The sequence below is a fragment of the Heterodontus francisci genome, chromosome 30, assembly GCF_036365525.1.
Source record: "Heterodontus francisci isolate sHetFra1 chromosome 30, sHetFra1.hap1, whole genome shotgun sequence".
Classification (NCBI taxonomy): domain Eukaryota; kingdom Metazoa; phylum Chordata; class Chondrichthyes; order Heterodontiformes; family Heterodontidae; genus Heterodontus; species Heterodontus francisci.
The window spans coordinates 47,980,868-47,993,183 of NC_090400.1; the positions used below are offsets into that span (position 1 = coordinate 47,980,868).

General features: G+C 41.1%; 1 protein-coding gene across 1 annotated transcript in view; it reads left to right on the forward strand.

Moving 5' to 3' along the window:
- ccdc92ba (coiled-coil domain containing 92Ba) overlaps nucleotides 1–7,272 on the forward strand; it is a 40,853-nt gene extending 33,581 nt beyond the window's left edge. The window contains exon 3 of the mRNA XM_068009992.1: nucleotides 6,533–7,272. Within this exon, the coding sequence (XP_067866093.1) occupies nucleotides 6,533–7,272 (740 nt within the window). The remainder of the gene's footprint in view (nucleotides 1–6,532) is intronic.
- The last annotated feature ends 5,044 nt before the right edge of the window (nucleotides 7,273–12,316 follow it).

Here is a 12,316-nt window from a genome sequence, read left to right on the forward strand (position 1 = left end):
ATATTATCCATGTCAGCTCAGGTGGAACTCGAGTGTTTACTCAGCATCAAATAGCCTGCACATTGATCAATGCCTCAAGAACACATCATCTTCCTCTTAAATGCTCAAAAAAAAACATCTCCACTACCCCATCACCAAACCCGGTATCCCAGTCCCCCTGGCAATTTTAGACATTAAGATGTTGACTAGAATTACAATAGCAATGCATCAGAAAGTTTTAAAGAAAGGAAAAAAATCAAGCCCTAATTAACTCCCTTCAGTGCAGTTCTGAGGGAATGCTGCACTGTCAGAGGTGCTCGACTTCCATTGAGCCAGACCTCTTTCAACATTATGTGGAGTTTGCAAGTTCTCCCTGTGTCTGCGTGGGTTTTCTCCGGGTGCTCCGGTTTCCTCCCACAAGCCAAAAGACTTGCAGGTTGGTAGGTAAATTGGCCATTATAAATTGCCACTAGTACAGGTAGGTGGTAGGGAAATATAGGGACAGGTGGGGATGTGGTAGGAATATGGGATTAGTGTAGATTAGTGTAAAATGGGTGGTTGATGGTCGGCACAGACTCGGTGGGCCGAAGGGCCTGTTTCAGTGCTGTATCTCTAAACTAAACTAAACATTATCTTTAGCTAACTTGACATTATTTGTACAGTACTTAATGCCACATTTCAGGATTTGTTGATTATCTTTCCACAGAAAGAATTTTTAAGCAACATGCATCCTCACAAGGTCCCAAAAAAGACATTTAGTTGAAAGATGAATAATATGCAAAGTTGTTTTCCCCAGAGACTGACCAATAAGCAATTTGTTAACTTGTCTAGGTGATCACAAAAGATCAACACCCATTGCACTGGAAAATCATTTGATCCGTCTGTCTGTAAAGAAGGAAATAAAAAAAGAGGTTTTTTGAAATGGATTGGGAAGGCTTTTGCTGAGTCAGAAAGGCTACAAATGGTAGAAGAAGCCATCTTGTTTAATTCAAGTCAGGTGACCCACTGATGTGGGTAGTGTGGCATTTTCCTTAATTTGTATTGGGTGTAGATAAATTGTAAAGATTGAATGAAGTGAGTCCAATCATAACTGCTGTTCAGTATGTTCACTTGACTGTGAAATAAATCAACTTAATGATTTGTATCAGTTCCCGTTTCACTAAGAGTTTACTTGTCTTGCTTGCAGAGCAATTGCAGATGTGTGTGAAAGACATGAGTCCAGATCACAAGGATTGTATGTCTCTGGGTTGCAGTTTCACACAAATAGATTGAGGGCAGGGTGAAACTACTCCCATAAAAAAGTAAGACAATCAGACCATTTATGGGAACGATTGAAACTGATGAACCCAAGAAGGCATCTATTGCAAATCCAAATTTGTAACACCTTATGACATCAATTTCTTGTCTTCCTATTTTCTGTACTTGATGCTTATTCACAATAAAATTAATCTGCCATTGCTTCATACATTTCACAGATTCTCCTAGTTGGGGAGGGCCAGCAATGTGCAAGGACAGAAAATGGGAACAAAACAAACATGCTGCCAGTTTTTACCTATTTAAAGATGTTCCATTTTCCACTCCCATGCCTTGGTTTTCTTGTTGCATGCAATATTTTAACGGAGACTACAGGCAGACGTGTGGCTTCTAGGCCTGTACCAATGCCATTGTGTAGTTTGCTGCTAAAATCTTCACAAAAGCAGCTTGGGGTGACTTTCCCTTCAATTTCAAACCCTCCCGATAATGATGGACGTGGCCTCCACACAGCATCTCCCTACACTGTCATATCTGGGATAGGGAACACCCAGGGGTTCACTGATGCAAATGTTTTGCTATCGCCATGGTAACTGCTCTGATGTAGCACACTGTTCCTCAAACAAAAAAAATGACAGTCGCACGCAGCGAGAGTAACCTTTTGTGATCGTGCACTGTCTAGCCTGCTGCAGTCTCATCATTCATTTTCTTTTGATAGATTACAATCTTGTTCTTCATAATAAACTTCTTGTAATGGGAGCTCAGTGTTGTGAACCTCATATTAATTGCTCAATAACTGAATTCATTTATTGTCTCAACACCAGTTTACATGTTTCCATTATATCAGATGCTTGCTTATTCCTCGGGGAGCTGAGCCATTAATGAGTCATTTGATCTTAATACATGGGACCACTTTCACAAACAAGTTTTACATTAAGTTAGCCAACAAAGGAAAAGGTACACATTCTGCAGATAAAGTGTTTGCTAAAGAACCCTTGAGAGGTCACGCGAAGCACAGAATGAGAAAAAGCCACTTGGTCCATCATGCTGTCTTCTTCCACACACCGTGTATGCTCCATTCTATTGTACACTTCACCTCACTTATTTAATTTCCTGAGGCAAAGGCCTACAAATGTCTCCATGACCCCAAAGGATACTCCAGAATATCGATTCAACTCCCATAAGGTTTATTGCTCAACCATGGCTGGTTGCAAATGACAAATCATTGGTCAAAGCGAGATAATAACTGTTGTAAGTGGGTGATTGCTCAGGATTGTCATGTTGCTATGGACAAGTCCTTTCCTTTTCAATGCTCCAGGAGCCTGCTTCAGTCACTATCTGGACTCTGAGTAGAACAGCAACTTGGGCAATGTACCAGAGAGATCAGAATGTACTCCAGCATTGTTGAAGGTTTAGGGGTTGGGTGGCAGTGGTGCAGGGGGAGAGGGTGGAGAGAAAGCTAAGAGGAGAAAATCAGAAACAGAAACTAAAAGAAAATGGAAGTCAGCACACGATCATAGCCAACATTTCACACAGTGCTCTTAAGGAACAATCACCAGCTAATATAAAATAAAAACAAGAAATGCTGGAAATACTCAGAACTGGAGAAGAAGGGTCACTGACCCGAAACGTTAACTCTGCTTCTCTCTCCACAGATGCTGCCAGACCTGCTGAGTATTTCCAGCATTTCTTGTTTTTATTTCAGATTTCCAGCATCTGCAGTATTTTGCTTTTAATCACCAGTTAACATCTTCTCAGAAATAAACACTCAGGGATTCTCAGGTGTAGAATACCATACTATAACCTGCCTTCAATTCCTTTTGATACAAATCTTCACAGTAAGGCAGTATAAGTAGTTGCTGGGAGGCCAAGCATCAAAGAACAATGGTAGTTAAACTATTTGTTTCAGGTTTTTCCATCAGTTGATAATTGCTATGTTTCCTCATTAATAAGCATGACACTTCTAAAAGAGGAATAAAAAACTGAAATTAGTTTCCTTGGATCATTAAATTCACATTACATTCTGGTACTTCATTATCTGCTTGCAGATAAATGCAAGTTCAGGCAAACTGTCACCTGGGCAGAGCCGGTGGATCCTTGCTTCATAACCCATTACATTTATTCACTAATTCAAAGCAGGAAGCTAAAGGTCATAACATGCAATGTTTCCTCTGTGCCATTTCTAACAGCTTTTTCCTCATCCTGTGGCACTGGAGCTCATTATAGAACAGTACCGAAGCAGATTAAAAGTGAACTCCTCCTTATTTAGTGAAGATCATTAAAAACCTTTTAATCAATTTGCACTTCTGGTGCATTGTGCTCATAGTTGGGTGGTATTATGCAATTTTTTTTAAAAGTGCATTTATATAGTGCCTTTCATTATCTCAGGAAGTCCCTAAGTGCTTTACAGCCAATTAAATATTTCTTGAAGTATAGTCACTTTTGTACTGCAGCACTATTACTCTGCAATATGACACTCAATTCTGCTTACAGCTCATCTCCCCCTCAACTGCAGTCATGCCACTCCATACCCCTCTGGGCATCAACTCATAAGTGACCATCCCTGCACTATTGCTGATGCTAGAATTTAGAGTAAGGGACTGAGGAATCTCAACTTAACAGAAAAGTATTTTCTTGATTTATATTAATGGGTTGTATTGAGGTACTGACTATACCTGCATATAAGATTGATTGAAAACATGAAAAGCTAAGGAGATGGATGATACATCGAGTCTAGTACAGTGTCTTCTTACTTCTGAGACCTACATAGAATGCAGTTCATGATAATGAAAGTCTCTCTTGAAGCTTAATCCAATGAATAAACCATTAAATGATACTTATTCAAAGTGCAAATTTGAAACATTACAATGACAATATGAAATATAACATTCACTGGCAAAGTTTTCCCTCTCGAATCACTTCTCACTCACCAGACCTCAGCCTTCAGGTTTCCATACACAGAGATCCTCTATCATGTGACCATTTCCTGCCTTACTACTGGCCAGCCTTTTCTGATCATTGCATTAAATTTCTATTTCTCCTTCAAACAGTTTGTAATGTTGATGTTAACTAACGGAATGGGAAATTCAAAACACACAAATTAAATTCTAAAAATTTGTAACAAAGAAAATAGCAGTGGAGAATGACCTCTGCCATTCAAGGTAACAGCTACAGTGTTTGAAGTAACAAATGCTTTGCCACAATATACATGTAAATCCCATAAGTTTGAATAGTCTCAACCCAGTTTACAGCCCAAAGGTGGCCAAAATTTGACAATCTCTCTTAAAGATGCCATAAGAATGATTGGAATAGAAATTGTAAAAAATAAATACTGGTGCTATGGGAGGGACGTTCTTCTTAGATTTTGGTTCAGAGACATTGTTGTTGCACTACTCTGCATCTAGTCTGTGCTGTATCTGAGCTGGTTTCCGGTCAATGCTTCCCCACCTCACCCCACCACTCCATGTATTGACAACTCTATACCTCTCCTGCCTCTTAATGTAACACTGCACTCATCCCTTTAAACTAATGTAGATTATTTATGGTTCTATCTCTAATGGATAAAATCCCTCTGTATAACATGACCCTAACTATAATACTTTTAATACGGCTGCCTTGAACAGACCTGGGAATAATGTTGCTATGACACTTCCTGGATGAGTCAGAAACTGTAACCACATAGTTCTCTGCCTCTGAATGTCAGGAATATTTAAAAAAAATACAGATTATTAAGCAAAAAGATAAATGTCATAGTGACTCAGTGAGTAAATGGATTGTTCAGTGTATTACACATCAACTCAGACAAAAGAGATTCCAAACTTGACCCCATTCAGTTACCTGATCTCAGTCAGGAATGTGATCCTAGTCCTACTGTTGACATCTCTGGGCTGGGGAGGGGAAGGCGAGACTGAACATGGGCTGTGGCTTTGAATTACTGTCCATTTGCCCCGATGGGAAATATGTATGTACAAGTGTCATGGGAGGACATGTTCAGGTTTAACCACGATTTGACCCCCCTCCCCTCCGCAAGTCAAAAATGCTGTTGGGACTCAAAGATGCTTAAGGAGCGATCTATTAGAGGTGTTCAAAATTAGGAAAGGTTTATATAGAGTACATAAAGAGAAACTATTTCCACTGGAAGGAAGGTCAGTAACCAGAGGGCAGAGATTGACGATCATTGGCAAAAGACACAGAGAGGGGGATGAGGAGAATTTTTTTCTTTAATGCAACAAGTTGTCACGATCTGGAATGCGTTGTCTGGAAGGGTGGTGGAAGCAGACATAATAGTAACTTTTGAAAGAGATTTAGATAAATACTTGAAAAGGAAACATTTGCAGGACCATGGGGAAAGAGCAGGAGGCTAATTGGAAAGTTCTTTCAAAGATGGACTTAATGGTCTAATTCTGTGCTCTATGATTCTATGAAGTACAGACATGTGGATGAGATACTGGAGCAATCTGTAAAATTGTATTCCAGGATGAATAAAGGTCTTCAGAAGTCAAGACGAAGAAATGAAAAATAGAGGAGAAAATTGGGCGATGCTGCACCTTCTGGGAGTGAGGGGACAGAAAATATGAAGAATGGAGTCATCAGCCATTATAGCTCAACAGAGAAATAGTTCACAAGCCTTCTTTGTAAAATCAAAAGCAGAAAATGCTGGAAATACTCAGCAGGTCTGGCAGTGTCTATGGAGAGAGAAAGCATTACTTGCATTTCAGGTTGATGACCTTTCATCAGAACTGGGAAAAGTTAGAGATGTAACAGGTTTTAAGCAAGTGAAAGCAGAGAGGGTGAGAAAAAGAACAAAAGGGAAGGCCTGTGATAGGGTGGAAGGTAAGAGAGATTAAATGACAAAAATGTTGATGGTGCAAGGCCAAAGGGAGTGGTAATGGGACAAGTCAAGAAACAAAAGCTGTGTCTAGAGGAGGTGTGAATGGCAGAATCATCCGAAAGCAAAGGAAAGGAAAATGAGAGAATAAAAACAGCAGAGCAAAAGGAAACAAAATGAGGGCAGAAGTTATGATCTAAAATTGTTGAACTCAATGTTGATACCGGAAGGCTGTAAAGTGCCCTGTGGAAAGAAGAGATGCTATACCTCGAGTCTTCTGATGGTTCACCATGGGTTGGCATGTATGGTCATAGAGAGGGTGAGGGCCCCAAATGGACAGCTTTTCCCAATAAAGCCATGGGAAAACCAAAGACAGAGCCCGGGGTGTTATGCCGGTGAACTATTTTCTTGAAAGGAGCCTATTCCAAGTATTTTGAATTTTAAATCGACCTCTGTTTCTCATTTCCTTTGCAGATGACTGTGAGCAGCAGGAGGATTGTGCCCCTCTCGAGGCACAAATCAGAGAGAAGGAGCTGCAAAATGCAGCACTGAGAAAAGAACTCCGCCATAAAGAGGCCCTGATAACCGCGCTGGAGGACAGCATGCGGAGGAGGGAGCGGCTCTTCCTGGAGGAACTCAAGAGACGGAGTCATAAGATGACCCTCCTGAGTAGTGAACTGCAGAAGCAGTCCGAGACTGCGGCCCATCTCTCCTTTCAGTTGCACAGCTTCAAACAAAAACTAAGTAACTCCAGGCTAGGTAATCGGTCGTCAGATAAACCTTCTGATAAAGCCATCCCTACGTCTCCAGTATATACATCGATATCACTGAGAAGAAACCATAAAGTCCATTCCAAAATGACTGATAAAAACTGCACTGACAGAGCACTGGGGATGGACTCCACTCAGCAAAGACGACGGGCGAGACAAGACGAACTGGACCCCATGCCCGACCCTGCACTTTTCCTGCAAGCGAGGCGGCAATACGGCCAGCAGCAGAACCAGGCAGCCAGTTTGGCTGCCCCCGTTAGCCAGGAGTGCGGACTTGAGAGCGGTGGCCTTGCTGCGTCATTGCAGATGCCCAGAACTGTACCAGAGGGGAGCTCAAAGTGTTCGAACATTCTGGGACCTCCTGCTGAGACGGAGATTTCCCTCACCGATGAGGAAAACACCGGCGATGATTTGCAAAAAGGATGGGACAGTTTTCAAAAATAGGGCCGCTTTGTCACCGGTTTTCAAGGTTAGCAATCAGTTAAAAGAGAGAACTTACATTGATACAGCGCCTTTTCGTATGAGAAATATCCCAAAGCATGTCGCATGCAATGAATTTTCAAATCGGTCACCGTATAGGCAAATACAACAGCCTTTTTGCACAAAGCAAGGCCCCAGAGGCAGCAAGGGGGTGAATGACCAGTTATTCTTCATTTGCAGCTACTTGTCTTTATACAGTGCAGTGAGGCCACACTTCATTGATCTCAAACCCCAAGCTGAGCCTGGATCTAACTAAATGACAACATGGAAAAGCAGCCTATTTAAAATGAAGAGTAGGCAAGGTGAGCACTGGCTAGTATCAGAGAGCTTTCTTGTTAACCTCACAAGTCTGATCATCAGAAAGATTTATTAAAATAAATCAGCGGGTGATTCTATTTTATAATAAATCTTTGGAAATATTACTTTTATCCAAACATTTTATGAAAAATCTATCTCTAATATTAGAAAAACTCTAGATGTGCACACATCCCCTGTACATCACACTGCAGATATCAGTCTAATGCAGACCTCTGACACACTTGAATAAAATATAAAGCAATAATACAATCATGTGGAATGTACAGGGAGACTCCGGCAACAGCAAACACCAGACACTCAATGTTTTTATTATTTAACTGACTTCTGTATGAACTCACTCAGTCTTTACTTAATACCAATTAGACTTCAAAGCCTTAAAGGGACATGCAGCTACACTGTACCAGCAGAACATTGTTCCTGTCCTTACTAAACAGTACAGTTTCAGAGCAGCGTCATGGGAGAATCACAACTCTGGATATTAAACCCCTGCATCTAGCACACGGTTTGTTCATAACCATCCTGACATCACGTTTTGGTTTCAGATGCAAAACAATCTTTAAAAAAAAAAATCACTGGGTACTTCTGGCCTGGACCCTGTGAATTACAAACATTTTCCAATCCTCAACAAATAACGATTAGGCTCTGGTTTCTGATCAATAATTAGATATTATGACCTTGAAAGGACACAGGTCCCCCTTAGCAGCAAACTGATACGTGGAGCACTTTATGGACAAGTAGTCCCTGATGTTAGAAAACATTCAACTAACAGTCAATGCCCCAAGAGATTTGCTAATAAAGACAACATTGATTTAGATTTTCTCAAAACAAAAAGAAACTTCACTTTACTTGAAGAAAGACTTGCATTTATATAGCAGCTTTCATCAGCTCAGGATGCCCCAATGTAATGTAGGAAACACACCAGTCAGTATACACACAGCAAGCTCCCACAAACAACAATGTGATCATGACCAGATAATTTGTTTTAGTGGTGTTGATTGAGGGATAAATATCAGTCAGGACGCTGGAGATAACTCCCATGTTCTTCTTCAAGAATAGTGCTAAGGGATCTCTTACATTTACCTGAGAGGACAGGCAGGGCCTTAGTTTAACACTGTATCTGAAAGACGACAGCAGCTCAGTGTCAGCCTACATTCTTGTACTTAAATCTCCTCGCACGGAATTTGAACTCTCAACCTTCTGTCTCAGTGGCAAGAATACTATCCACTGAATGACAGCAATTTAAAAGGTTAAAGCAGTCAGAAAGCACTTCACTGTTCACCACTTATCCCAAATAGCTTGTTTTCCCAGAAACTGAACAAGATTTGTTTTTCCTCACCATCAACTGAATGCACTGTTTCCCTCCACACCTCTCCCAAACCTATAGCATCCTTCAACTCACCATAACCAATACCCGGGGAGGTCCATCAGTTTCTACATATTTGCGAATGATATCCTGAGGTGAGCTGTGAATTAAATGGTGTTTAATTGTTGCCGCGATTACCAGTTGACACTTTCTGATTGCTGCTTAACTGACTAACCTTGAAAACCTTACCACTGACGGGAGTACATTAATGCTTTGCCCTCACCAGAAACCTCCATAATCTTTTTCTGAGTGGGAGGCTAAAGGGTTGGAGAGGAAATCTGAGTGAAAGCAAAGTGTTAACACATTTACTAAATCATCTGCCAAATACCATTCAGTGGAAATAGGCAGTGTCCCTGTTTGCAATGACGAATAAGGGCCCAACAGTAGTTTCTTTGTCCATTATTAGCAAGGTATATATAAACTGCAATACCAAAATTCTGATTTGTATAAGCTGGCTTTGATACTCTAATAATCATATGCACTGCAATTGAATTTCCATACCTTCTTGACAGGAAAATTTCTGTTGAGACTAATATTTAATAGTTTTATCTCGAAAGTGAGTTTAAAAAGAACAGATCAAAGTAATATTGCAATGTTTGAAAACGTATGTGCAGTTGTAACTATAGCCTCCATTGACTGATGCTGAAACAATATCTCTTGTGACCTTGTTGAAGACCTTTTTTTTCCCTCTGTTGCCAAGTTGAAGGGGCACTGTCTTCACCTTTAACAAAACTTTATTTCGTTTGGCGAGGTGAGATTCCCAGAAGAACAGAAGGAGGCAAGCAATGTGAAGAGACTTCAAGAGGATTTCTACCATCTGCAAGCAAACGAGAAAGGATTTTGCACAAAGTGACCTGCTGGCTCAGTTGGTGTGTGCACTGCACTGTGAGCCAGGAAAATGAGCCTAAGTTCTTCAAAAAATGTCTGCTGGAAAGCACGTGTGTGGATGTTAGCTGAGGCCAGAATCCCCCAATCTGGTCTGCGATGACCTGTGTTTGAATACATTATCAACACTTAACTCAAGCATGAATCTTGGTCACTTGAACAGGGCACTAAAAGGCAGCTCTGTCACTATATCTCAGGAAAAGTCAGTACCTTCAGAAGAAAACAAGAAAGTAAAGTTAACTAAATGCTAGTTTTAAAAAAACTGAAGGCAGTGTCCCTTTCAGCAGGATAAGTACTTAGTTGCATTTGTTTCTTGGTTAGACAAATGAAGGGAAGCTTTTTCTGCTACTGTGATTTTAACAGGAAGGTTTCAAATTAATCAGATATTGGCAACCTCTTTGTTCCTCTTTTTAAGAGTACACATTTAATAAGTTAATGCCATATTTTCTGTGCGAGAACCCAGTTGAATTCCATAAACAATAGTAATTTTACAGGAGGATTAAAACTGTATTAAATTGTGCTGCTGCATTGTGGCTTAAATTTTCCAGCAAATGTTGAAGGAAAAAGTTCACTACAATCACAGCTTTTAGATAAAACCAGCCAAAGTACATATCCAAAGGGAATAATCAGGATAAATATTCTGTACTTATCTCACAGTGATTGACTGGAAAATCAGAATGAGAGGGTAACCTTTAATTTTTAGAAAATGACTGAATATTTGCCTGTTCTTCTGCATGATTAACAACACGCTAAAGAATTTCGGCAAGCCTCAAAGCTGTACCATGCCGAAATTTTGTTAGTGGCTTGTGAACGAGAGAGAGAAGTGGCTGTTCTCTTTTTCTTTAAAATGATAAGTTTGCCTGAGTGTTTCACAGTTAGCCAGTCCTGGCTGCTGGTGGGTGGAACTGTGGGGGGTAAAGGGGATAGGGAGTGGGAGAGGGTCAGTTCATTACTGCACCACGAGTCTTCCATTTTTCTTTCTTGCTCCCAGTTTTTTCCTTTCCTCTTCTGAAGGCGCTGACTGGCACGACAGTACAGTTCCCGGGGCACCAGCCTACATCTGTTCCCTTCTCCAAGTAGCCGTACTTGACGTATATGACTAGACAGTGAATTTTGACTAGCTATTTTGCAATGGGGCACATCACAGCTGAGCCGAAAGGGGGTATCCACTCCTGACCTCTCTTCAATCCACCCTTGTTGGTCAGTGTGCAGATACCAAGTGAACCCAACAGATTGACTTTGGACCACCGCCCCCTCCCCCCCACCCGAGCTATCTGACTCAGTACCATACTGGGCAGAGCAGTTAGAACCCATTGCAACAGCCTCACTGCCAACACACTCCAGTGATGCAGGATCAGGGGGTTCTCTTGCAATATGCAGACGAGCCAGCATTCAAACATACAGCCCCTACCCTTAAACAAGCAGATTGTAAGCCTTCCCACTCACAGTGAAACTCGGCAGGGATGTATTCTGACATCCTCCTTTTCTGTTTGCACTTGTTTATTTGCCCTGAAATATGGTAGTTTTTCTCAGAGAGACTGCAGAAGACATAAGATCATAGCATAAAAAATAGGAGCTGGAGTAGTCCATATGGCCCCTCGAGCCTCCTCCACCATTCAATAAGATCATGGCTAATCTTCTACCTCGACTCCAGTTTCCTGACCTATCCCTATATCCCTTGATTCCCTTAGTGTCCAAAAATCTATCAATCTTGAATATACTCAACGATGGAGCATCCACATCCCTCTGGGGTACAGAATTTCAAAGATTCTCAATCCTCTGAGTAAAGAAATTTCTGCTCATCTCAGTCCTAAATGGCTGGCCCCTTATCCTGAGACTATGAGCCCTAGTTCTAGACTCTCCAGCCAGGGGAAAGAACCTCTCTGCATCTACCGTGTCAATCCCTCTAAGAATTTTATACTCACCTCTCATATTTCTACACTCCAGGGAATATAGGCCTGACATCTCAAATATGTACCCTCCAGTCAATTAGAACAAATCTGACTCTGAATCCGCTGCCCTGTCATGGAGTATCACAACATGATTTACAGACTGAAGTCTGCGCCCTGCGCAAATGCAATTTAGAAAAACAGACCTTACATTCTGAAAGTGCCCTCTTTAAAACCTCAAACAGTAAATGATGAATAAAAGATTCCTGGGAATGATATAACAGTGTCTTAATCTAATTGAAGGTTCAACCAGTCTGATAAACCATGAGAGCAAAGTTAGTGGGTCATTCTGTGAGTGGGTGACCGTCTTGAATTCCCTGTGGTTTCTGTTGGTTAATTTTCTATGCATACTGTTTAATTGCCCTGTAAGAAGGGCAGGTTTTATTTGACTTTTTACTGCTGCTGCTTTATCAATGCACTCCATCCCCTGGGTGTGTGACAAGAAGAAGGGATTAATGGATTAATTGGCCCTGATTTTAGAGTGCCTAATCCT